This window comes from Oryzias latipes, chromosome 20 (genome assembly GCF_053564925.1).
Source record: "Oryzias latipes strain Hd-rR chromosome 20, Olatipes_Hd-rR_3.1".
NCBI classification, from domain to species: domain Eukaryota; kingdom Metazoa; phylum Chordata; class Actinopteri; order Beloniformes; family Adrianichthyidae; genus Oryzias; species Oryzias latipes.
The window spans coordinates 26903422-26930825 of NC_136256.1; the positions used below are offsets into that span (position 1 = coordinate 26903422).

A 27404-nucleotide genomic window follows, 5' to 3' on the forward strand; every position below is an offset into this window, starting at 1 on the left:
TTAAAGTTTTAACATCTAGTTTATTTTCGAACATCAACGGCTTGAAAATCTGCAGGAAAACCAGTTTTTTTTTTTATCCATAAAAGGAATTCCTCAACGTTCCCAGAAACTTTATGACTCATGAACACAGTTTTTGGCAACAGCTTTAGCAGCAACATGGTCCTATTTATTTCCAACGATGATCCCGTTCCAAGCTCCTCCCCCTTCCTATCAGGTACTCTGTCATGGCAGTGGCGGAGTGACAGTAAAGTGCACATGCGCACGTTTGAAGGGCTCGCATTCTTGCAGCGCTCTCACTTCCACAGAACAGATTATAAATAGTTGGAATAATGCATGGTAGTGATACTAGGGCTTTAAGGTGATGAGGACTTCTAGAAAAATATATATATGTATATAATGTATATATTACAAGTATTCTGGATGCTGACTCCGCTGTAGCCGCTGCTCAGTGTTTTAGCAGGATACACTGCAGAGGGAGAAAGGTGTGCTGCAGAAAACCTCAACTTCTGGGCCTTTTCACAGATCAATATGTCAAATACATTCTGCTGAATGGCAGCAGCTGCTGCCCCCTAGTGGATCCAAACATTGTAGCCAGTATTGCACTCCAGATTTTGAACCGCTGACCTCTGCAGACGCTTTAGCGGGAATAAATCCAAATCCACTTGTCAGGGGAACCATCCCACGCTCGGCCCGGCCTCAGTAGAAAGCCGGGTTCGTGTGCTCGATGACGCAGCGCCGGCAGTGGCGTCGGACGAACCGCAGGGCCTCCGGCGACACCTCGCAGTCCTGCACGTTGAGGAGCTGCAGCTCGCAGCAGTTCGCTGCCAGAGCTTTGAGTCCTCTGCCGCTCACGCTCTCGCAGGCCCTGAGGCTGACGCGCCTCAGGCCCTGGCAGTACATAGCCAGCTGCTCCAGCCCGCTGTCCGACACCAGCGGGCATTTGCCCACGTCCAGAGACTTCAGTTTGGGGCAGCTTCTGGCCAGGTGGCCCAGGCCGTGATCCGTTAGCCCCTCGCAGCCCCTGGCGTTTAAGTAGCGCAGTCTGGGACAGTAGCGGGCCACGTAGCGCACGCCCACGTCTGTGATCCGGGTGCAGTGGGCCACGCTCAGGTACCGCAGGCAGCCCTCCAGCCGGGCCACCTCGCGCAGGCCGAAGTCGCCCACAAGGCGGCAGTCGCTGAGACTCAGCTCCCTGATGGAGGAGCAGTACAGAGCCAAGTGGCGCAGAGCCTCGTCTGTCAGTCTGACGCAGCGCCGCAGGTACAGGTGGGTGAGGCGGGGGCAGTGCGCGGCGATAGTCCGCAAACCCTCATCCTCCAGGGAAAAGCAGTCGGTCATGTCCAGGTAGTGAATGGAGATCTGCTGGCCGTGCAGCGGCGACAGCTGCAGCGACGCTTCCTGGGTGAGACTGATGCACGTCACCTTGGAGCATCCTGGAGAGACAGACGCAAAAACGTTGACCTCCTAACGTGCAGCGTTGGTTAAACGCAGGAAAACACAAATCCTGAAAGCTGCAACATGCTAATTCAATCACGGGAGGCACATTTTTCATCGGAAAAGAATTTGAAATGTACATTTTCTAAGCAGGTGGCTTCAAAAGCCCAACAATGAAAAGTTGAAATCTCCTCTGAAGTCGCAGCTGCTTCTCAAATTTAAAAAAGAGACACGTCAAACACTTGGTGGATGCTGATGGAGCTGCTCTGGCTGTTGGAGTCGTGTCTCTAACGACCGCCGCTCTCACTCGTGTCGAGGAACGTTCTGCTTTCTCCTCCCAGAAGGGAATTGCAGACGAGCTCCTCTAATGATTTTCCCAGCTTCAGCAGATTCAACTGAGGAGGAGCACGCCACATAAGGACATGCACAACGCCCGGTGAAACGGGAGAGTCTGCCTCACCTGAGAGGTTCAGGTGTTCCAGGTTGGGGCAGCGAGTCACCACCTCGAACACTGCCCCGTTGGAGATATTGTAGCACCCGGCCACCTCCAGACGGCGCAGCTCGGGGCAGCACTGGGCCAGCACGTGCAGCCCGCGGTCGGTCAGTCTCTTGCAGCCGTTGACCACCACCGTCTCCAGCGTCAGACACACGTTGGGGGTGTCCTGGCACAGCCGGTGGGTGAGCACCCTGATGGCGCGGTCGGCGTGAAGGAGCTCCCCCGTGAGCCGCACACTGACCCACAGCCTGGGGTCCCACGCCAGGTTGTACCAGCGGCGACAGACGCGTGCGCAGCGGCACAGCTGGTTGGTGGAAAGGCGGGAGAAGATCTGTAGCAGGGTGTGGTCGGGGAGGAGGTCAATGGGGGCGAGGTGGTGGGCTTTGGACTGTCTGGAGCGGGTGTGGCTGCCAGGCTGAGGGTGGATCACCGCCACCGTCTCGGCCGGAGCAGAAGATGAGGACGAGGAGTTGGTCTCATGGCCGTTACTGGAGAGAGCCGGTGAGGAGAGAGAAGAGGACTTGGAAGGCAGGATCAGACCTGGACTGGGCGTGCTCAGAGTCCTGGTGCTGTTCTCTGCAGAAGACGGAAGAGCAATGCAAAGGTTTGAGTCCATTTGAACACACTTTTAGGTAAAAACCACATACTGTACATAGAACATCAGAAAATAAGGAATTTTTACATATGACCTTTGACCTTTGCCAGCTGCATGATGAACTTTGGTTGGAGAGGTAATATTTAGCTTCATGGACTTTCAAACGTTTCCTTTTGCTAGAAATTTGAGGCTCTCGTTAGAATCGTCCTGAATCCTCGAAGCTCAATCAAAATTTGATTTAAAAGTCTGGAATCATGGGACTTCTCTTCTGATTTAAATATATCTGAAGGCTGTGCTTTGTGGTTTTATTGTTTTTAAAAAGACGAAGTAAAGACAAAGAGGAAGAGCCTTTGTGCACAAAACCAGAAGCCTGAACCAAGACAGAGTTGTGTCATCTGCAAATGTGAAGTATAGGTGAGGTACAGCTTTACTTTATATCCATATGTGGTTAAATGTTTTCTGTGTGCTTCAAAAGAAAAGCCTGAAATTCACCTCAAAGGACAAAATGATGCAGTCCCTTCAATGACCACCTGAGCTTGTTTACATGCCCACAAACATCACGTATCATATGCCTCACTTTCACTGAGCAGTATGGTACAGTCAGGTCCAGACCAGCCTCTCCTTTATAAAACTGACCCATTATCCCAGATTGAATTGTACCATTTTTGGGACCCTGGAATGGACCAGTGAGGGCAGAGCTACCGTTGAAACCCATTGATTGGCAGAAGGTCATTACGACAAAAGAAAGCGCCAACAAAGCGGCTGTAGTCTTCTTCGCAATCTTCTCTCAAACAAATGAAATGCTTTACAAATACAAAGTACCAAAAGACAAGCAGAAAATAATGAGCTGCTGGATGAGCTCCATTGTTTTTGGTGATAGCGTGACGGTCCAACTTTGAGGGGAAACGCTCACCTTAATTGCCTGAACCCATTCTAAACCGGACCGGACCGGACCACAACGCTCAGTGGAAACAAGACTATATAGTGATCCACCATTCATCCGTTTACCAAACCTGCTTGGTCCCTTTTGGAGTCACTGGGTTGCTGGAGCCTACACCAGCCCTTCTGGGCAAAGACAGAGCACACCCTGGATGGTTCGCCAATCCATCTCAGGGCCCTACATTGGTCAGATTTGTGTCATTTGTAAAAAAATGAACACCAGAAAATGTTGGTCCAAACCTCCACCTGACTTTTCTTCATAAACATGTTGACTGTCGTAGCGACGGCTTTGCTAATGTGAAAAAGAATGTGTCTGTAAAACAAAAAAAACTTTACTTGTAATCTGTAATGGTTGTCTACACAGAATTCAGGTGAATTCCTTAAAAATGGCAAAGACTACTCTGGAGAGTCATGTGACTTCTGTCTCCTGCGTTTTGTTTACGTGAAAAAAAAACATAAAGGTGAGTTTGTGCCAGATAATTTCATATCATTGGGGATTAACCTGCACATGTTAATCTGACATCACATTATTGGATAAAAGACATCAGATTATTAAAAAATTGGATGATTTCAGAAAATAGGCATGCACTTAAGAAGAGTACTGATTCAGATATTGAATGTCAAAACTAAGACTTTCTATGAACCTGTTACAAAAAAACACTTTTACCAGATGTTTTGGTTTAATTTGGACATCCCGCTCGTTGGGTACAACTACGTCCAACTCTGTGTGTCTTTGTGTATCTTGACACCCCCAACTCCAAATTGGGGGTGCCCCATCTTTCCAATGTCTACATGTGATTGGTGGTATTGTAACTTGGGGGCGTTGTTCAGGCTTTTGATTGGCTCCCAAAGGTGAAATGTGAAGGTGAACCAAAAGTGGTGAGTCAGAAAAAAACCCCTTTCCAGGCACAGAAGACAGGACTCCTGCATTGTTGCTCTAACATCAATTCTCCTTTGCCCCTCCCTCTGCGTATCATTGGTGTGCCTGACAGGAAGTGATCAAAGCTCATTTAGAAAAGTAAACAGTAGAGAAAGGCTTTGAATAGTTTGTGGTGACGGTGCCACACCAGCTTTAATCAGGAATGAAGAAGAGTTTCCGTGGAATTTATCGAGCTTGGCGGCGTTTTGGAAACTCTGTGCAGCCTTTATCTGCCAGACGTTGGTGCGGCACTCACGGGGCCCCTTCATCAGGGGGGCCTAGAAGTGGCTGGGATGATTGGTGATGGGGCTGACGATGCACGGTCCCTCCTGTGTAAACACTGAGGCCTTCCTGACTGATGCGTGCCGATTGTCTGAAAATGCAGCTGCGAGCTGCGGTGGCTGGATCCCATCATCGTGGCGTGAGACGAAGGCATCTGTCGTCGGCTAAGGACTTGGATCTGCATCCCAGAGCCCATCACGAAGTATGGGGAGAAGGATTTTTCGAAAGACCCATGAGTGTGAAGTCACCTGCAGGTTTCCAAGCTTTTTGGCCGAAAAATTGGGTGATTAATCTTGATGTATGACAGTCATAGATTAGCTGAGAGCACGCAAGAACATAACTGGTAAGGCCATTCGCCAAATCCCTACAGTATGAATATCTATCAATACCAATATTATCAGCAGTAGCAAAAGGACCTGGCAGAAACAACAGCAAAAATAAGTCAGATTTCTGAAACTGCTCACACTAAAGTTTTCCACTGATGAGGCCACATGTTTTACGTGTAAATCTATTAATGCACAAGTTAAAATCTGAACATATCGTTCTCTTTTATAAAACGTGATAATCAGGGGGTCGTCCACATGTGCAGGCCGGGTTTCGAAGCACATTTTTGACACAAAGACTCATCTGTATGCAGGTTTTTTTTTCATATAATTAACAATTAAACTCACCACAACAAAGGATTGAACTAAAACAAATGAATTTCCTGATGTCAGTTTGGGACTCACTACTTAAAGAAGACACTCAGACAAAGTTAGAATGAGGTTTAAACCGGTTTACAACTCAGACTGTATAAAAGGTTAAAAGAAAAAAAGCAAAGATGAAACAGATTTGGTTTTTTATTTAAAACTGTGTATTTTTTATCAAAATGTTTACAGCGGTCCTTTATTATATCACAGTTCACCATTAGGGGTCTCGCTGTTTTCGCTGTTTTTTTTGTGTCCACATTTGCCAGTGTTGTGGTTTGCATTGGTTTGGGTGTAAACGTTGTCAATCAGTCCCCTCTGTGTCGTGTCTCCTATTCAGACTGTTTTCATTTGGCAAATTTGACATCAATTTTCATCGCAGCCAGATTTTTGTTTTCTTTTATACTGGACCTAATTCTTTCTTCTCTGAAAGTCTAAACTTTGAGAGTTCCAACAAAAGAGAAAAGTGGGAAAATGTTCAGGTCTGAAGTGTGTAGTGAGAGTTTTTACAGCCTTATGACATCTATTCATAGATATGGTAAAAAGTGAAGTTGGCTATTTCACAGATTTCACCTATCGTAGGTTATTTTTAGAACGTAACTCTCGCGGTGAACAACGGATCACTGTACTTTAATCACACATATAAACCCACATTGATGTAGTTTAAGTCTGCTGAGCTTTTCAAGCCCTACAGACTTTATTTGTAACCAGCAAGTTGACCTTAAAAGCGTCAGTCAACCCAATTAAAAACTACCAACATCATGTTCTCCTGGTCACATTTGACTTGAGTTAAAAACCTCAACAGCTCCTCCTTGTGTCCTTATTTTGTTCAGCCAGTTTTTAGCTAAAAGTTTCCTTCTGACAAACGTTCACGTCATCCTTTATTCATCCAGTTCTGGTTCCTGCTAACTCACTGTCAGGGTCACGGGGTTGCTGCAGCCTATCCCAGCTACTGTTGGGCGAAGGCTGGGTTCGCCCTGGACATGTCACCAGGGCCACACAATCACACACACACACACACACCTTACATTCGTCATTTCCCCTATGAAACATGGGTTTGGACTTTGGGAGGAGTTCCTAGGGAAAACGCATTTCATCATGCTTTCAGTTATTAGTTTATTATGCATGTCTGGCAGTTGCAGAAATGATTTTTTAACTTTTTGTCAAATATTTTGGTCTGGCCACTCCTGACTGAACTGATCTAGATCTTTCTGAGTAAAGGATGTGCAAACATTCAAAGCTGCTTTAGAGCAGCTTGCTATGCAGCTATAGTTCAAAGCAAAACTCCAATTTAACACTTCTTTTTCCTGCCAAGCTTGGGTTCAAATAGTTGATGAAATCATTAAACAAATGTCGGTCAATTATTTCCTTTTTCACCAAACCTCTTCCTTTAGTGCTTCAAATGTTCCAGTATCAATGACGATGGACCTTCTCTGTCAGACAGCAACAGGTAGGATGGACTCCACCTCCTCGGTGACCTTTAAATGGATGCAGCAGGGGTAGAAAATGAGCAGATGGATGTGTTTTAGTGTTTAGACTCTAACACTAAATTGACCTCAATTTCAACTCTCATGTCTTGGATGAGTTTGGACCAAAATTTCCACAGAACGGGCAGCACCCTGCCTGTCTAGTGCATCGGCGCTTTGGGAGAAACTGCTGGACAGCAACGCCATCGTGGCAGCCATCCTGAAGATCTGTATTCCAGACTGAGTCTCTGTCTGCCCCTGATGACATCCACAGACTCGACCTCTGGGAAAAACGTCGCCTGGTTCATCGTTTCATTCAAAGTGTCCCCAGAGCATCTTAAATTCTCACCTGCATCAAACTGTAAAAAGTGGAAATTTTGGAATCGATTTTATGCAGAAAAATGTTTTTTTATGAAAAACCTTTTAAATTAAAACAAGCCTTTAACATAAAACATCAAAACTTTGTAGTTTACCTTGTGAAATTATTTATGAAATTCTAGAAGTTTTGATTTTCCAATCAAAGTAACCAGAAGCAGGTCATATTTTTGCCAAAGACATGCAAACGTTACACCAAAGCACCAAAGTGCTTTTTGATGTCATCAGTTTCGATGGATGGTGGAGGCTCTGCTTTGTTGCTTAAGTGGAAATAATAGTGATTTGCTGTGAATGTCATCCATCTGCCACTTCCAGTCTGCCTGTTTACATGTGCGACTGATCACAAGAGGCTTTGGAGGACTGTTCTGAGAGCCTTTAGACTCAGACTCTCTTTCACACTAACTCAATTCACTCAACATTATTGTGGTGTTTCCACTGCTGAGGAAAATACCATTAAAATAACAGTAAAAAACAATGTTTTTATCTTGTGCAGGGTGTTGGTGATTGGTACTTTTATAAAGCAAGAGCAGCTATGAAGGTTTAATGTTAATGGCTTAAACTACAGCCTAGGCCAAAAGTTTTGCTGCATTAATGTTTATTACAGCAATTTGCATATACTAATATTTGTTTCATTCTCATTACTTTTAGCCACGATTGTATATCCCTATATACAGTACAGACCAAAACTTTGGACACACCTGCTTATTCAAATGAATGGGAAGGTATGTCCAAAGTTTGGTCTGTACTGTATGGTTACCATTGGCAGGCTCAAGAACGATATTTTAAAAGAAATATGAGTTATTTTCGCTGCTCAGTTTCCTACCCTGAAGCCCCGCCTTTCGCTCCGTGTGGGTGCCGCCCATTTCCTGACATCATGCTAGAGCCGGCTTCGGCAGCGTGTCTGCGTTTTGCCACTGAAGCAAACAACATCTGAACTTTTGCAAAGATGGAAGTGCAAATAAAATGAAAGAGTTTAGCCGATCGCGGCTAGCTCCACAGAGAAAGTGTGTGTTAGCCTGGAGGCGGGGCTGGCAGCGCAGACTCTTCCTGGAAGGGGCTGTTCCTCACTTTGTGATGTCACAATGTGAGGAGCCTCTAGTTTTTGTAGATTGGGAAGGGCTAATGCTCAGAGAACAGATATTAAGAGGGATTTATCAGAAATGCATGAATGGATCAAAATACTACTTTGGGGTTGTTTTTTTTGAGGAATGAATGTTATAATACACTTTGAAGCTCAAAAAAATTTGACTCTGCATGATATAAGCCCTTTTAGGAGTTTTCTAAAAGTACTAAAAAACTATCTGTTTATAGAAAGAACCATGTAAAAAGCCTAATGCAGGATTGATGTCTGTGTTTCACGTATATTTTATGCTATATTTGATAACCGAGGATTTAAAATACAAGCTTTGGCAGTAAAGTGGGTCCAGATTTTTGGATTTAAATGTGGCTTCTTGAAACAGACAAAGTCTTTAAACGTTCACCTGAATCAGATTTATTACCCTAATACTTTCAATGGGTAGAGCACGAAGAATATTAGGTTTTGATGTCAAAAGCAGATAAAGTCAGATGATGGTTTTGCTTGAAAGATACATATTTGCTACCATTTTTAAATTTTGTCTGATAGCAATTGTTTTATGTCACGTGGAAGGGGTCCTGTTTATTATTTATTGGTGACAGGCACCCGGAAACATAAAAAACACATGATCTTACAATATATTGAGTAGGTTATATAGAGTAATATTAAACTTGTAAGGTCAACCTTTAATGCAAATGTTGGAAAACGATTTAACAAACCTCTATATTTCTTCAACTTCAATAAATACTATTTTTAGAAAATGTAGTGGAGCTTTAAGACAAAAAAGGCCAAAAATATATCCATTTTGCTTTCTAAAATGTTGGACAGTATCAGGAATTTTAGGCCCCAAAAATCCTGCATAATCCAGAAGTATTTGTTTTATTCTTCTTCTACAAAACAAATACATTTATAAAAAGATGAAGCGTCTCTGAACTCCCACATCTTTGACCTTTCAAAATAAAAATCCCTTTTCTAAATTAGTGCTCATTGAAGTCTACAGAAGAAAGTGGGAGTTCATGATAACAGAATATAAAAACAAATACTTTCAGGACAATGAGAACTTTCCAATAAAGGATATGCAGAGGAAAGTAAATTGTTGACTGGCAACACAAAGCTCCGGATCAAAGGATAAACGCTTCCTTCCCATGCAGTTGCTGCAAAAAATCTTTATTGGTTAATGAAGGGTGTTGTGTTTTATATCGCCGTATTCTTGCAAATCCACTATTAACCGAACAAATTCCATGCAGCTGTTGAACTCCTTTTCAAAGCGCTGCCTGTAACTGCAGCTGGTGAAAGACTTTGCTTTGGTTTTGGAAATCAGAGAAGAACAGTGGAACATCTGGTCTTTCCTCTGGACAAAGAAGGACTGAGCAGCGGTGAGGTGGAGGAGAATCTCATTCCTTCTGAATGCACATGCAGCCACAGCAAGGCATACTTGGCTGAAATCATTTCCCACTAATACTCCATATATGTGGATACACAGAAGGATCTCATTAACATCAACTTTGCTTTACTTCTTGGGCACATCTGGACGACGCTTTGATACCAGAGGTTTAAAGTAAATCCATCAGACTGATCACTGGAAAGACAGGATGCCTCAGATGTTTGGAGAAGTGCCCCCCTAATGACAAAAACTCAACAAATTTGAAAGTAGGAGCGTACAAACCTAGAGTTGGAGGAGAAAGAGGCAGGAGAAAAACAGCCAGGGAAGATAAATTGGCAAAAAAGCGAATGCCGACTTTACCAGACGCGGAGACAAGTGCACAAGCAGGGCCGGCCCAGACTTTGACGCAGTCGGGTCATAAACTAAAGCCGTAGGGATTCAGCTCGGGACGGCTCGCAGTGCCGTGAAGCTCTGCTAAGACCCCGTCTGGAGCTTGAAGGATTATTACCGCTGCATCTGGCAGAGCGGTGCATTACCTCAATGCCATTAGCCTTGTGACATGTTCCTGAGCGCTGCTGAGGTCGTCGCAGCCAGAATTGTGCGGGAGTCAAGAGATATTAAGGTTTCCCTCATGAGAAAGGAAGTCAAGAAGGACACAAGATTCATAGAAAACAAGCAGGTAGTTGAAGCTAAACCGAAAAAACACAACAGATTTATCAGCGCTGAAAGGGTACATGCAAGAGAAACATCCGGAAGAGAGAAAGAACTGCTGGGATGAAAAACATCTGGCTCTGCCTCGGCTTTTATTGAATACATGGAAGTTGATATTAGTGTACAGTGTGGCGGCTTGGCTATCAGCAAAGCCTTCACTACAGGAAGGTCTTGCGTCACGGCGAGGCCTGAAAGACAATAGGTCCTGCTGGTTCTTTCACAATGCATGAACGGGAAATGAACTCCTCTCTGAAACCCCCATACAGCTCGTATTTGGGACCGCAGTCGTTCTCTCACCGTCTCAAGGAAAATCTCTGAAGATTGCACTGCAACACATTTGCAAAAAGTTGTTTTCCCAGCAATGCAATTTGTCTCCTAAAAGAAGTCTTTACCAGAACAGGCCTGTAATTTGGTTTTGTCTCTGTATAAATCTGCCGTTGTGGAAGACAACACACACTCATTTCAAGGCAGTACCACACTGTCAACGCCACATTTGCAGAACACAGATGGTAATTAGAACACAAATCTGGCCTCTCTGCAGATTATGTCACTTCTAAATTAGCACGCTAAAGATGGGATGACAGATTTGGGAGGAGGACGACTTGTCTGTCTGATGTTTATTCTTTTGGGGCCCGTTGCGTGAGGATGTTTATAATGAGTGGTGACCGTCCTGTTTAATGACTGAGAATAATATAAGTGGTGCACATTGCATTCACATAAAAAAAAAAAAATGCAAAAATGGTGCCAAAGCATTTGATTTGTTATGATGAAGAGCAAATGTAATGATCTAATGTGGTTAAAGAATCAAAACTCAGTGACTGATGGAACATCTGCGGTCAAAATCCTGAGAAAAATGATTCATGGCCTACGACAGCTCATTTCAGCTTTTACATTAAGCGAGGCATGAGTCACAGTAAAAAGTCATCTGCGCTCCAATGTCCACGTATGCAGACTCAGATCATCATCGGGATTTTTCCTCCTACTTCTATGAAGTTCATAAGGTCCAGTTTTCTCCATCTGGAAGGTGTATGGACGTTTGCTTCAAGTCAACCGTTTACTTATCACAAATAACTGAAACACCTTTAACGTGGTGACAAAACTTCAAAGACATTTTCTGGTCAAGAAGGAAGGACTGGCTTGTCCAAAAAGGGAATATTTTATGTTTAAACTTTCTTGTTTGAGATTATTTTGAACACGTTTGATCAGGATTTTGTCAGTACCAATATGAACTGATCTCCTACAGTTTTTCTAATTGGGTTCAGCCATACCTTAGATTTAGGTACTAAATCAATCTCTAAATGTTGTGCTTTGCTAAATATGCTGCCATGATAAACCAGACAACGGTTTTTTGACTGTCTCTGCATCTGCTGTCATACTGGACATTATTTTATCACTTAATAACCTAAAAGTCCCCAAATTATTTAACTGAATAATTATAATGAATTTAAATAGTAAAATATTGTGATGATGGGATCTGGTGTCACCATACGTCAAAGGGAAAACCCAATCAGCAGCTAACCACAGAAAGCTGCTTCACAGCTTCTGATTGGTTTCCAATATAGTAAATACTTGATGGCGTTAAAATAAAACACAATATTTTAACAGACATAGTATTTATTTAGCTGAACAAATGGAAGTAACGTTTGCTTTCTTTAGATTAAGTTTGACAGATTAAGCAGGAAGTGTCAAAACACCTGGTCTTGAATCACTGAATTAGATGATAGAAATCTATAGATGTGTTTATGTTTAAATATATTATGTGTAAATACACCAACATTAAATTGAAAATAAAATAAAAGAGAAGAAGTTAAGAACTATGGAGTTTATAAAGTTGTTGTCAATCTAAACTAAACTAATATGTTTCATGTTTCTGGAATCATTAAAATAAATTAATTGGATCCACATGTGTTTGTTTATTTATTCCTTTTATAGTTATAAAATATAATTGCCAAATTCCTTGAGGAAATGCTAAAACACTTTTTTTTTACTTGATTTTGTACCATGGAAGCTTTAACCACAACTGATATTTTCCTGCCACGTAATGCAACAAACCACAGGATGAAATAACGAGAAGGAAGTCCAAAGTGTCAGTTCAGCTGGCCCAAAACTGTGGTCATACTGCCACATAAAAGCCTCAAAATCCCAGGTGGATCATAGTAAAAACACAAGTCGGAGGCCAAAAACCCTGACGCAAAGCCAGTGTGAGTAAGAGCCAGGTGGCATCTCTCCCAAACCCTGTCAAGTGTGTTCCTGTAGTAGACCTGAAAAAATGCGACCTCGTTGAGAAAAATGGGAAACACACTTAAAGCAACAAGAAAAAGACTTCCTTCTTTATCAAACGGGAGGACTGAACAGTAATCTGAGAAGAGCTATAAAATGTGATGTTGCCTTGCTTCTTAATCCTGAGTATGATTTGCTCTTAGTTCTGAGCCTTTTTTTCCCTGAAATGTCCTGGCTCTAGAGGTGACAGAAAGCAAGGAGGTTGAGACGGGACAGCTGATGGAGAGACGTGGTAAAAATAGCAAAGGAATTCTTTTCCTGTCTGTGTCCTTCAGAGATTACAAGCAACGTCTAATATTTCTTCTTAGACAGGCTCAAGAGTAAATGGAATAAATGCAGAACTGCATACAGATGTTAGGAAGGAAAAGGACTATACGATTCTTGAGTATTTTGTGAACAATGCTGTTTCTTTTGTCTTTGTCCCTCAAAGTAAGACCGTCAACTCGCCACATATGTCCCCACATCTAAAGAAAACTGTGGCATGCAAATATCCTGCAGAGCTGTGTTGTGGTGGACCAACTGCCCCGTTTCCTCAGTGGAAAGACAAATGCTAAGAATGCATATTAAGTGGAGGAACTGAAGTCTTCTCATGGTGGCAGCTATAAACCAGTGACTTTACTTTGGAACCAAGAATCACAATGCGACACCAAAACGTCACAATTTGAAATCTAAATGAAACCACCTTTAAGACAATATAATAGAATTAGGAGGAACCATCTTCATAGACTGAACATACTCTGGCTCTATTAAGCCAGAGTATGTTATTAAGCCTTAGTCCCAACTGTCCTCATGGGTGAAGACGAGCGGTCTGCAGGCAGAAAAAAATGGATAAACCTGTACAGGGCATTTGGATTGTGAAATATCAAGGTCAAAGACGGCTCATTGAGCCCGCTGTGAGCAATAGGTTGTAGTGAACATGAACGGTAAAGTAAGTAGGTAAAACGCAGATGTGTTTCTTCGACACCTTCAAATCTAGTTAGCCGGCTAGTGCTGTTCACGTGATAAGTGCATGCAGCCCGACTATTAGAAATTGGGAAATTAGACTGTCAGAGTGTATTTTGTGTGGGCATCATACCATTGTCCTACGGTCACATGCTTACGGCATTCGTACAGTCATTAAGGGGGCAGTACTCTCACCTAACTAAGCATCACCCGTTCTGTTAGCCTCGCCAATACTTTACAATACACTTACCACACGGACGACAATGGTATGTTCCATTCTCACCTCTGTGCTCCCCTTAAAGATGCAGCCACTCCTCTCAATGACCCTCTACGGGCCTGGACATCCCAGCACCTGTATGGCTCAACTCCCATTATATGGGTGCATGCGACTAAGGCTTTAGAAGGCCGACACCAAAGTTATTTAGCGATTTAGTCAGACATCCATCAGAAACTACCTTACATTTCATTGGTGGCTAGAACTGCCAGTTTCACTTAAATTTGTGTTTAGATGCCAAGTAAAATGTCTCCAAAGGAAGCGATTAGAAGTCTACAACACTGGGTATAGGACAGCAATTTCCTGCTTCTGTAACCCCTCACTTTACTAGAAGGAAGTCCAGTGGTTCATACTTCCTTCTGTTGACCTCACAGCTGAAGACTAAGTGTCCTGTAATGTCCACAGATGCTCAATGACCTCCTGGTCACAGCTCCTTCACAACCCACAAACAGTGAGACGCATCAAGTATGGTGTCAGGAATCACAAAGACAAATGTGTAAACAAAACAGGACAAAAGCTATAGTCATGTAGTACAGTAGGCTACCACAAATAAAATTGTGGTCAATCACCCCTGAGGTTGACACAGATAAAATATCACAGCTAATCGATATGTTTTTGCTAGTGAGATTTGGAAGCACTGCTTTATCGTTTTTTAAAAACTACTGAACACTTACTAAAATATTTTGCGCAGTCACATATGATTATATATTCAATAAAACATGTATAGTTTAGTCACTGACTTACAGCTTTCTGACAATGAAACCCAGGATGGGGTTTAGTGGGTTGCCCAATGACACAATAACTGTTAAAGATGGGAGTTGAGCCTTAAGACCATGTCAAACAGCCAATATCTACATTATGCGCATTTCCCACATATGAAATTGTGGTCTTTGGTGATATACATAATTCAAAAGTGATGAAAAATAATGAAAACGTCCAGCCCTGAAAAGGCACTGCTTGTAATGAGCTCATGGAAAACTGGACTTTAATCTTAGCGACGGCCTTCTGTGCCGTGCTGGAAAAGGTATGGAGAGACAGATTAGACTTTCTTTGTCGTTCTTATCTGTTTCTTTGGTCTTTGGCCACCGCACAGGAAGTGTTGTTCATTGTTCCCACCATTTCCTCCGTCCTGGTGGCATTATCAACAGCTACAAAACCTGACACCTGAAGTTGCCTGCTTAGTTTGGACTTTTAACATATTTATTACATTAACCAAGGTCTCCATTTGAAAGCGCAGGGAATTGGAAAGTTACTCCACGCAGGTTGAACATCTCATGGTGCTGTCAACGAAGTTCCTACTTTGTCTGAACCACATTCCTCAGGTACCCTGAGTAGGACCATGCCACAGCAAATCCCAGAGGCCCACAGGGTCAGAGTGTAACCCCTGCTGGGAGATACTTAATTTCATCCCACAGGAAGGATTTACTGTCCAGAGCCGTGCCCATCAGACGGCAGCTTACAAGAATCTTAACTGGGTCAGGCAACCACAAACTTGTGTAAATAATAAATGAAAGCAGAGATGCATCGCACAAACTTGCCAGATGACTGGCCAACTCAGTTTAGGGGGGAACCAAAGCAAACCTCTTCATTAAGATTCTGTGGGAAAACTTGATGGATCAGTGAAACCAACAGGAAACACCACACGTTTTATTAGCTGGCTAATATTAGCGCTGGACAATAGTGCAGCAATGTCAGCTTCGCTCTGAAAATATCCAAACATGTTTGAGGTTTTTGGGGAGGAATGAAAACCGGTGCAGCCAATAATAATGTAGAATTATGGCTTAAGCACACAGACATAAAAAAATGGAATAGAAAATAATCGTTAAGAACATTTAGAACAGAAAAAGAAACCACACTGAGAAAGAAATAGTTTAAATAGTTGGTTTAAAAAAAAGGTAAAAATGAAAGAATAAGGAATATCAAGGAATTAAAGTCTCTTTAGGTTCAGAAATGAATTAGAAATCAAAAACACTTATGACTAAAACCTGAACCTTGAACCACAAAGTTACAAAGGTTAATTTTTTATCATATTGCTGTTATTAGCATTAATATTTTGCCTAGTTTAGTTGGCTGTTTTAAAGTCTTCTCCGCTTGTGTGCTCACAGGGATTTCTCAAATGATTAATCACAATTTAATTATTCTTTACTAAGAATATACTAAATGAATTTATCTAATCCATAAATTGGTCTTGTAGAGTATTGTCTTTTTTTCAAGCAAAAGAAAACTGCTTGAAGTTGCTTTTGAAGGCAAGACTTTATCATTTGAATAACCAATGTTCATGTTTGGTCAGCTTAACTGTATGTTATATGGGAATTGTTTGCCTTGACCAAATAAAATTGGTTTGGTATGAAAATTAGGGAAAAAATGTTTTGCCTCCCTGCTTAAATAGGTATGCTTAGGAATCCACCACCCTAACATTTGAAAGGTTTATAAAATATATTCTTCTACATACCTCTAAAAAGTTACTGCCCAGTGATGGTGACTCTCACTCAGGGAGGTGTATAGAATCCCTTCTAACATTTCTGTGGCAAAATCTGTCAAATATGAAATCCAAACAACATGAGTATTTGGTCTAAGATTACAGAGCAATTTGAGTAAATAAGTCTCTTTCTTAGCAGTAGATTTTGTAACATGGGACTCCTGTTGCGCTAAATACAGCGGCCCCACAGACCGTTGGGTATTGTCATGGTGGATATAAAGACAGCGGGGCGTTGGGTGCAGCATGGGGGCAGTGTGGGTATATGAATGCTCCCTGTGTGTGGTGGGAAACGGCCCAGACTACTTCCTGATTAGTTTAGTGGAGCAGAGGACCGTGTGGGAAGGATCTGTGTGATCTGCCACTGAGTGTGAGCTTTTTAACACAAGCCTGGATGTCTGCGCACATTTGTCTAAGTGTGCATATGTGTCTCTCCCAGGAGGGGGATTTGACTGTGGCCACGGTGGTTCCAGACCATGTAATTACTCCCACTTAGCATGGAGAAAAAAATAACAATTTTAGTCATAACATAGTCGGTTCAGATGGCGCTGGCTTTGGCGTTGACTCTCTCCGTCTTTTTATTCCTACATGCAGGTTCTGCTCCAAAAAGAGGCATAGTGGACCATTATAAATCTCCTCAAAATAGTTCAGATCCAGAAGCATGTTAGTGGAAAGATCCAAGCGACTCAGCATTTCCACAGCCCCTAAATAGGCAACGGTAAACTGTCTTGTCTCCCAGCGGCTCCCATAAGCTTTCCAATTTATCAAGTGAATTAACCTCAATTACCGCAGGAATACTGACACACATCTTGCATTAAAGCCAAGCAGCATGTGATGCATCGTGAAGGGTTTTCTTCTTTCCCTGATAAGCTCCTTGAAGCCCCTTCTGCAGAGTGACAGTGAGAAACACAAGCTGGAGCTGCTATTTGTTTTCTTGTGGGCAACGCCAAACCATAAGAATACTACACTGCCCACGCCAGAGCAAATTTAAGATTGGCGACGACAATGCGTGACAGACGCGGGGAGAGTACAGAGTATGAATGCACAAAACAAGCCGTGAGTCACCAGGTAGGCGGAGATTCTATGCAGGAGAAAGAGATGCAGGACTTGTACTTCAGGGTATTTCAACAACTCCAATAGATGCTTGCTATTGGAGTTGTTGAAATACCCTGAAGTACAAGTCCAATAGGTGCTTGCTATTGGACTTGTACTTCAGGGTATTTCGACAACTCCAATAGCAAGCATCCAGGAGCTGTGCTACTATATATATCATGATTCTATGACAAACTAACTAACGTGGTTGCTTCCATTTTAAATTGTCTTCGATGAGTGAGTATAAAGACAAATCCTTTCCTGAGGTACAGCAGAGGCCAAAGCAGAGCTAAAACAGTCAAGAAGCCCAAATGAGGACTGGACAGATGGATGATGCCATCATCCGTCATGGTTTGGCTGAAATGCGCGATGCTAAGCCATCGTACTGATGCGCGTGTGTAATTATATGATCGGCCTTTGTGTCTCGGAGCTGGGTATACCCACTTGCCACGTTGTGCTTCTTCAGTTTCTGTTGAAAGGACATTCTGAGTTTTTAGAAGTGGTCTAAGCATTGCAGAGCGCCCAGCTGCAGTAGATACTGACGATGAGGACGTTTGTGGAATCGGGTGAGGCAGAAAACCAAACAGGGCTACCAGAAAACCGAAAGACAATTTCATGCATACATTTGAGATTTGCATGAGAATCTGGCGACAACTTGATCTGGGCTTGTGTGTTTTTTTATTTCCAGTTCCTGCTCATAGATGCTCTGGTGGGGATGCTTTCTGACAGCGTGAAATACGAGGGTGCTGGGAAGCAGCTCTCCAGAGGGCCGTGGAGACAGGACGCAACGCAAAAAATCTGGTGTGGAAATTGCTGTTTCCCTTACAGAACCTAGATGAAGCTGTGGATAATCATCCACTCAGTTTTCCTTCCATATTTTGAGGCCTGAGATGTTTTCACGTCTTGGCATTGTTTTGTAACTGAACTCAGCGTTCCTCTGAGCTTACATAAACTGACAGAAAACCTTAACTTTTGTCTTTTCCTGCAATTTATCGTTTGACTTTATAAGAACTGGTAAAAAAAAGGATGATATGAGGACTTCAAAGTCTATAAGGACTCTCTAGTTTATGTTAGTTGGCATATATCCATAAAATTCAATTAAACAAAGCATATCTACCTCCACGAGTCCAATCTAAAATGCGTTATGTATAAATGTGGGTGGTGTGATTAAGATGCTGTTGGTCCATAAAAGTTTAAACGGAAAAAATCAAAATGTATATAAGTTATTAGTCAGTTTGATATGGTCTTGTATTCTGCTAGATCATTCTAAAAGATGGGCATGAAAATGTTTTTTTTCCTGCTCTGTTAAACTCGCCACTGGACTGATTTAGCACCCAGGTGACAGAAATGTAACGGGTAATTTTTAAAAAGAAGAGACAGCTTAGACTCATAATAAAAAACAACAAAACAAAACAAAAACCCGCTAAATTCAGGTAGAACTCGCCCAAAGCAAACCATCTTTGCAATATCAAAACCGCAGAACCTGGTAGATGTGCCTCCTCCTTTGGCTGCTCTGTGACGCACCGACACAGTTTTGGTCACGTCACATTTCCTGCACGTAGGGTGTCACTTTATGAACAAAAAGAAGATATGTTTGTGAAAAATGCCAGAGCCGGGTCTCGAACCAGCGAGATGCTCCCTGTGTTTCAATGGAGGCAAGGATCCTGGAGTATCTGGAAAAGTTCAAGGTAACATTGGAACTTCATTTTACTCAGTTTGCATGACAGCAGGGAGTTTTTGTACTGTCTGAACACGATCACACCACCTCTCCTCGTTTCTGAATCGCGTGTGACTGACCTTCACATACTTTAGGTGTGCATGTACACACACACACACACACACACACACACAAATGTCCCCATGAACCACCAAAAATGAAAAACAAAGAAACAGGTGCTAAAGGTGTTACTGTCCATCCTGGAGGAGATCCTGCTCCTGCTCCATCCATCACTTCCAAAAGGCAGCTTGAGCCTGACAGAAGATGTCCTCCTTTCTCCTCACAGAAACAGAACCACGCCTTGTTTTCCTTCAGGGATGCTTGTGGAGGAGAGGCTGCACTGGACTGTCAGTTCCTGTATTTCACTGATGACCCCCACATCCAGCATCCGTACTCCTTAAAGACCCACTCCAATGAAAACGGTGGTGTGAACATCTTCTTGTAGCATTTTTTTTCCATAGAATTTAAGATTAAAACAGCGCTTCTGAGTTTTACTTTATTCAAATCATGACGGACTAAGAAACAGACAAAAACCTGCAGGTTTGTGACGCAGCAACTACCGCGGTGGGGCCAAAGTCTGGCTGCTCCGCTCCATTCTGATGCATCCACTGTCAGACAAATAGATCCCTGAACGTCTTTGTTTTCCTCGTCTGACCTGGAATCTGGATCTAAACCGTGACGGCTGAATTGGCTCCAATTATTGCTCGCCATTTTTGTTACGCTGAGGGTGTAAGGGGCTGTAAAGCAACAGTCGACTCAGAGGTGAACTTCTAATGAACTCTTGCCGCTCTGAAGAAACTATGTCCCAGAAAGTGGCATTTTTGTTTAAACTCTTTTTCAAACAGTTACATAATATTTCTCTGGTTTATGTAAAAGCGCCGTTCTGAAAGAAAAATGCTCCTAACTGACCCAAATGTGAACCAGCTGCTGACAGAAGACCTGAAACGGCCCCTCTCCCAGCTGAAAAGCCTGTCTGAGCCGTCACTCTGGACACACAGTTTACTCTGGTAGCACACTCACTCCTGACGGACAGATCGGCTCTGGAAGTCTCAGGGTTGGAGGTCTGCCCGGACGGCCAGGAGAGGCAACAACAGCGCCGGAGCAGGAGGTGAGGCTGCCTCCCTCCCGCTCTCCCTGGCAGCGCTTTGAGCCTGATATGACCACAGTTTAGATAAGCATTCCTCCACAATGAGGAGCTGTAAGCCTGTTTTCCCTCCTTTTTTTTTTATTTTAGTTTCTGAGACAAAGCTCCAGAAATGCTTTGGTTTTTCTGTCGAGATGGAAGCGGAGAGTTTGCTTTCAATTTAGGTTTATCCCGGGAAAAAAAGAAAAAAAAGGAAAGGCAGTGAGTGGTGGGAGGAGGAGGAGAAAAAGACGAGAAGGAGTTTGGTTAATGAGCACAAGATGCCTTACCTTCGGCGGTAGCCGCATTCTTTGGAGCTTTAGTTGGTGTGTGATCTGTGCTGGAGCTTATGTCCGAGGAGATGCTGGAGCTGCCTTTACCTGCAGGGGAGACCAACCCAAAAGGCTCGGCATTACCGCAAAAGGACTGAAACCGAGCTCGGCCTCCCGTTCATGGACGCAAACATTTGTAAGAATAAACGCAGAGGAGTGAATCCGGCTGTGATGATGTATTTAATATAGTCAGGAGGTATGAAGTGTAAGGGAATATAAGACCCATTACTCTCTACTTTCAAGACTTTTATGCTCCTCAGCTGGGGATAAAAGGCTAAGCTTGGCACACGCATAAAGTCTGCTTCGGTTTAGGATCCATTTTTAATATCTGGAGGAAGAATAAAGTCCCGAAAATCTTCTTTTAGCGTTGCCTTCTACACAGGACAAGCAAGCAAAAGGTTGTAGAACTTAATGAAAGACTACATTTCATGTGCAGCATACTTCTAAGGTCACAGAGTTCTGCAGTCTCAGAACCACAGCATCAAACTGAGTCTTTTGTTGAGTTTACACGAAGAAGAATGTCAAACTTTTGCTTTATGAGCCGCACTCTTTTATTGGGTTTAGCATTTACATTTCCATATTTTACCATTCAGCGTTTCAAAAGAAGAGTCGGTTTTTATGGGAGCTTCTGCAGAGTGCAGCAGGGAGCTTGTTTACGGCGTTTCATTCCACTGTCAGATCATAAATGCAGCTTTGTGGCTCCTCCTGACAGAAAGAAAGAAAGTATGTGACTTTTACTGAAAACAACAGAGAGGAGAGGTGCTCCCAAAGCCGTCCCGCCGCGCATTAAGAGCCGCGACCGAAACAAACTCCACACTTCCCACGAGGGGTCGTTCCCCACGACGTCGCTCAGAGACGGCGACATGAGAGCAGCCAGCAGAACGGATGCGACTGCATCCAAACAAACGGCGATATTTAGATGTTCTGTTTGTTTTTCTGCCCCTTTGGCAAAACACTTCTGTGAGAAGCTCCCCGCTGCATAGTTAGGGTGAGAGCGTCACGATTGGTGGAAACACTCAAGAACAGATGTGGACTGATGGTTTACAGAGTTCTGCACTGGATTAATAGAGCTGTTCGTGCATGTGCACGTGCACGTGTACGCAGAGAGGAATGAGGTTGCTGGACTAAAGGAATCTTTGTGCCTTCAATACTTGTAGTACGGAGTTGTTTGTTTGTGCGGAAGATAATGTGTTGAACCATTGACTGTAAATGAGAACTGGACTGAGTGAGTGTGACGTCCCCCATATTTTTTTTTTTTAATTTGTCCAACAGCTGAGCAAACAGAAGTGAGACTTGAAGGCCTCTTGCTTTACTTTAGCAACAGGGATTATGAATCTTCTGACACACCAGAGGTATATTTGAATAAACCCCTTTCGGTAATTTAGACGTAACTTTATTCAATTTTATTTCTAACAGATTTTTGTTGGACCGGAGGGAAAAGTAAAAGGAGGGAAGAAGAGAGAGGGATGCTAGGGGGGGGGGTGTATAAGAGGGTGTTTAAAGAAAGGGGGAGGGGGTAGAATCATAAAGCATGATACAGCAACAAGTTCCTGGAAGTTTCTAATCATTACTGTCAGTCTAAACTTCTATAACAACCAATCAGGCCAATCAGGGGTGAGCTTGTTGGAAGTCCACACCCCTACCACTGTCAATCAAACCTTGGACGTGCGGGCCATCAGACCCTAACTAATTTATTGAGGCGTCCGATTGGTCAGTTTATAAGTGAAAAAGGCCAGGTGGGAGGAGTCATCAGTGAGGCGGTTTTGACCTGAGTTGTGGACCTCACCTCCGTTTCAGGGGGCGGTTCCTGCATCTTCCACCCACGAAATAAACCGAGCTCTTCGGGTAAGAAAGATAAGACACGTGATGGATGAGGAAGGGTGAGAGCGGCACGATAACGCCTCTCTGTGGGAGGTTTGTTATCCCAAACGACGAGATGTTTATTTATTGGACAAAAGTCTTGAAGGTTGCCAGATCTGCAGGGCGAGGACATGTCCTCCCGGGGCGGTTTATAGAAAACCAAGAAAAAAGAGAAAAACAAGACAGCAGAGATTCTTTACTCTTCGTTGATGACAACTTTACTCTTGTTCAATGCTATTTTTTTCTAGAAAGTCTTTTCAATTTTACCGTATTTGTGGATCTTTAACAGAGACAAATCTAGATTTGACCACAAGTCTTAAAAAGAAATATACTGAAAGGAGATTCAGTAGATCCCATCTGATAAAAGAAAATAGGAGCTTTAGTTTTCTGTGCTCCTGTCCATCATTTGGACTTTTTTCATATTTATTTAATAAGCTAGAATAATCTAGTTTATTTCTGGGTTTTAAATTTCACTGGATTTTAGTGGATTAATGAGCGTTGGGTTTTTATTTAAAGTGGTTTTCCTTTGCTTTAAATAAACTAAATGAAAAATCAGACCAAACTCAAAATCACGTTGGCTTTAGCCATCCTTCATCTCAGAAATCCCCCCCAGAACTCCCCGGCGGGTGATGAAGAGGCTTTCAAAGGCCTGACCTTGTTGTCCAAGTCAACCATCATGTGACTGGTGATGTCACAGCCCGCTGTTTTTACAGGAAATTCAACATTTCTAAAGTTTGTTTGCCAAACACTCATGGAAAGCGGGGGGCTTCACCATTTTCCTGGATGTTTAGTTGGGGGTGCGTTCAAGTCCCCCTCCGTACAACAACCGCCTGGACTTACAGGGTGAAGCTGATTTGCAGCATCACGAGTCCCAAGCCTTTTTTTTCCCGCACTTATTGACTTAGGATGAGAGCTCAGATCGGAATGTTATTTATCCAAACATCTGCACTCCAGGGAGGAAATAATCCTTCAGTCCGTCTGTATTGACATTTTTTCCCCACCAAGAGCTAAAATATGTGTGTGAGAGATTAGATCTGTGGTAATATGATAAGCGTTAATATTTTTGGAGATAACACCCAACATAAAGACGACTTTGGGGAAATTGAGATGCCTCTAAAGGCGTTTAGACTGCGGTCCTTTAAGTTTGTGTTTGAGGGAGCGCCGGCTGTCTTACCGTTCAGGGTAACACTTCTAGATAAGGGACTGCACCTCATTCCCATCATGCACCATCATTGCATGATGGTGCATGATGGGAACTCGGTTTTTCTGAAGCTCTACATAAACATTTACAGTGCCAATAGTGAACATAAGCATGGCTGTTCATAGCAAAGCAATAGATTTAATTTTTTATATCTATTTATTTAAAAGGATTGTAAAATTCGATTGATCATTTTAATACTAATCCGTCGCACATATCAAGTAACTTTCGGGTTTTTAAACAAAAAATCTATATTTTCTGTTCATTTTTAAGGAGAGAATTTATCATTTTGTCATTGACTGTATAGGATAACTGGACTGAGCGAGTGAGACGTCGCCCATGTCTCCAGCCAAATCAAATCAATTCAATCGTCAGCAGTGATTGGTCTGAGTCACCGTTTCTATGGCAACCACTGTCAGGAGTGAGTGAAGTGAAGTACCACGTGCTTTTATTGAGGTATTTGATTGGCCAGTTTGTAACTTGCGATAAAGAAACAATATTGTGGAAAAAACAAAAGTTTGGCTTGTACTTCCTGTTTGGAATTCCAGGGGGGCGGGGCCACTCGGTCCAGTTCTCTACAGCTTTATAGAACGTGTTTTATATGCCTAAATGTTGAAATGGAAATATATTTAAAAAATTGAATCGAGATCGAATTAGAATAATAAATCATTCAGTGAAAGTACAAAATTGAAATTAAATGGAACAAGTATTCTGGGAGTGTAACCAATCCTAATAGAACTGGATTTTAATTTATCTGTACGCAGAAAATCAGCATTGATTCATCAAATCTATACATTGATTTTCCTTTAAAGTACTTTCTTGTATTTTTGCAGGGAAAACCAAACTCCTTTAAATTAGTTTTCAATGTAGGAACTCTTAAATTTATCAAAGAAAAGTCCCAAATTCGGTGATTTTACACCACCAGTTACGTTAAAAGTGTTCATTTGACCAAATTAATTGAGGTTAAATTGTATTAGAATTTTATTTTAATGTGAAGTGATGAATCCAGACTAAACTGACTCAGTACTACTTTGGCAGGAATACCTGAATTTACTGACCAGATGGGTTGAAACAAGAAATAAATTCCAATCAAAACAATCAATCACAAGTTTGCTTTAAATTGATTCAATTTCACTTAATTTTCTATTCCTGGCGATACACTGAGTGACATTTATGTTTCATTATGTTGGGTATTTTATAATTTCGTTTTGAATGGGTTAAAGCTAAGCAGTTTACTGTTGTCCGCAAAGTGCTTTATAAATAAAGTTTAGTTTGATTTGCTTAACCCTTTACATTTTGGCGTCCTTTTTTCTTAAAGCCCCGCCTGGCTCGAATATATATATAATTAAAAACACCAAATTATTGTTTGTTTGTTAAATAAATAAAATTCTGTAAAATTTATTTTAAAATGTCTATTTAAAAATGAAATTAAAAAAAGAAAAAATGTCCGCCAGGGGTCGCTAATCTCATTTAAGAAATATGTTGATCACTTAATTGCCAATAAAATAAAGAAGGAAATAAAGTATTAAAATGTATTTAAAAAATGAAAATATTATTAATAAAAATAATAATTGTTAGCAAGTGAAAAGAAAACTTCAGAAACTGTTAACTTCTTGACTACATGAAAGTTATTGTGCTAGTTTTAAAGCTAGCTAGCTGACATTTTTTGTGACAATAATAGAAAAAAACTCGACAATCTTGATAGTTTTTTCTATTTTTAGTTTGCCGCACGACTTTTTTTTTAAGCTAACATCGGTGCACAAAAGGAGCCTCAGGAATTTTCAGTTCTCATGATCCCAGCGGCTCTTAAGTCTTACCTTCGCTTCCATACTGTTTTCCATTGTTCGCACCCATTTCAGAGGAAACATAATCCACGCAGGAGAACCAAGAGTCCGCCCACGGAGATGGGTTTACACGGGCAGCGCTGCGACCTGGGCCGTTAGCTTCAAATGGTTAATCCAGATGTGGAGGAGCGGAGCGCGCAGGAACATTGCGCAAAGCCCGGCTGGAGCTTCCAGAGGTGCGGACTCTCTGCGTCTGAACATCCGCCCAACATAAAACCAAAAAAAAAGAAGAAGAAGAAATAAATCCCGAATGTGAGGAGGAGGTGGGAGAAAAAGTTGGAGTTGAAGTTCCCTAAATGGTAAGCAGCTGTTGATCGGGATGGGAGAAGAAGTTCGAGTCCGACAGGACGCGCTGCTCCCTTCCCCGGGATTTAAAGGGACCGCAGCGCGAGCGAGCGAGCGGCGGACGCGACAGAAACGCTCCGATGGTTCTAAACCAGCAGAGGCGGAGACACGGCGGGTAACGAGTAACGAGAGTAACGAGACTGGAAAAAAAAATACCGCACGCAAGCCAAACGACAAGAAGTAATCATCATAAAACAAAACAAAAAGCAGCTGGGATTTTTAAAGTATCAGCTTTAGATTCATCTAAAGTAATCCTAACAAAAGATTACATTAAAGGGAAAAAAAAGTATAGCTTGTCTATACATAGATTTATCAAATTTAGGATAATTACTCATGACTTGATGGAAAATGATGAAAAAAGTACAAGAAGACACTTTCATACATAATGATGCCATACTCTTAATCACATACATATAAAAACAAGACACGTTAAATCAATTAAATGTTAAATTTGTCGAAATCTTTAAATAATTGCTAAAAATGGAAGAAGAAGCCAATTTCTATGATCCCACCTTTATTATGCTCGTCTTATTTAGCTAGTTTTACATATAATCTGCCTCATGTTTTAATCAGTATTGTTTATGTTTTGCAGATAATTTGTCAAATCCCTAAAAATAGAGAACTATTCCAGACAGAAATTATTACTCCCTAAAACAATAAAATACACTACTTTTTGTCAGGGAAAATGTTTGGAATTCCTAACAAAATTCTGGGGGGGGGGGGGGGGGGGGGGGGGGTGTAGATCAACTTTTACTTACGGAAAAAGATCAATTTAGAAGAAACTTGAACAGAACAACAAAACCAAAAAATCATGATTTCAAATCCTTCAACATCTTCATGGTCCAGTTCAATCTGGATAATCACAAAGAAAATGCTGTTAAAAAATAATATCTCTAAAGCATCATAAGAAGAATTTGGGAGTCTTGGACATGACATTCAAAAAAAAAAAACATTTCTGCCCACAAGTTAGTAGTTCGTTTGGGTCCACAAGTTGGCGGTTGTGGTAACATTTTCATATTGTAAGTAAATTATGAATATAGCAGCGTTCACAGACAGCTGTCCCAAAGTGCTTTGGAACAGTTAAGAACAAAACGCAGACACAAAATGCTATTTCATCACCACAAATTATTTGAGGGAACCATTTATTTGCTGTTTTTTTTTTAATCGTGTCCAGGGCTTCACAGCGGACAGACAGAACAATGGAAAGCAATAAAATGCATTTGAAACTGCTGGATGTTTGCAGTAAACACACAACTTCATTAAAAGGGAATTGGAATGGTGTATCTGTGTCCCGACTCCATTAAAAGTAAAGTTACGGTGACGTGAAGAGTAGTATTTCAGCAAACTAGAGGTATAGGTCATTGCTACCCACCTCTAAACCTGGACATCTTTAAATAAACCTTCCAGACGTTTAAATCTCACTTCACCAGGCGTCACGTTTCTAGATTTTCCCTCATCCAATCAGAAAGGAGGACACATCATCTCAAATATTGGGGGATACAGGCGCTCTGAAAGAAGAGAGCCGTTTAACCACACATGCTGGAATGCTCTAAGAATAG

General features: G+C 42.1%; 1 protein-coding gene across 2 annotated transcripts; it reads right to left on the reverse strand.

Annotated features, from left to right (window-relative positions):
- Positions 1-25917, reverse strand: LOC101166834 (F-box/LRR-repeat protein 7). Of its 2 annotated transcripts, XM_004081165.5 has the most exons (4): positions 25474-25917; positions 20557-20646; positions 1895-2506; positions 1-1433 (listed from the first exon to the last, which is right to left on the reverse strand). In XM_004081165.5, the coding sequence occupies exons 1-4, from the start codon at positions 25508-25510 to the stop codon at positions 697-699; spliced, it is 1476 nt and encodes a 491-aa protein (XP_004081213.1). In that variant the 5' UTR covers positions 25511-25917; the 3' UTR covers positions 1-696. The 2 variants fall into 2 exon arrangements, with proteins under 2 accessions (XP_004081213.1, XP_078795124.1); XM_078938998.1 differs by lacking the exon at positions 20557-20646 and having other exon boundaries at positions 25474-25658.
- Positions 25918-27404: the final 1487 nt, after the last annotated feature.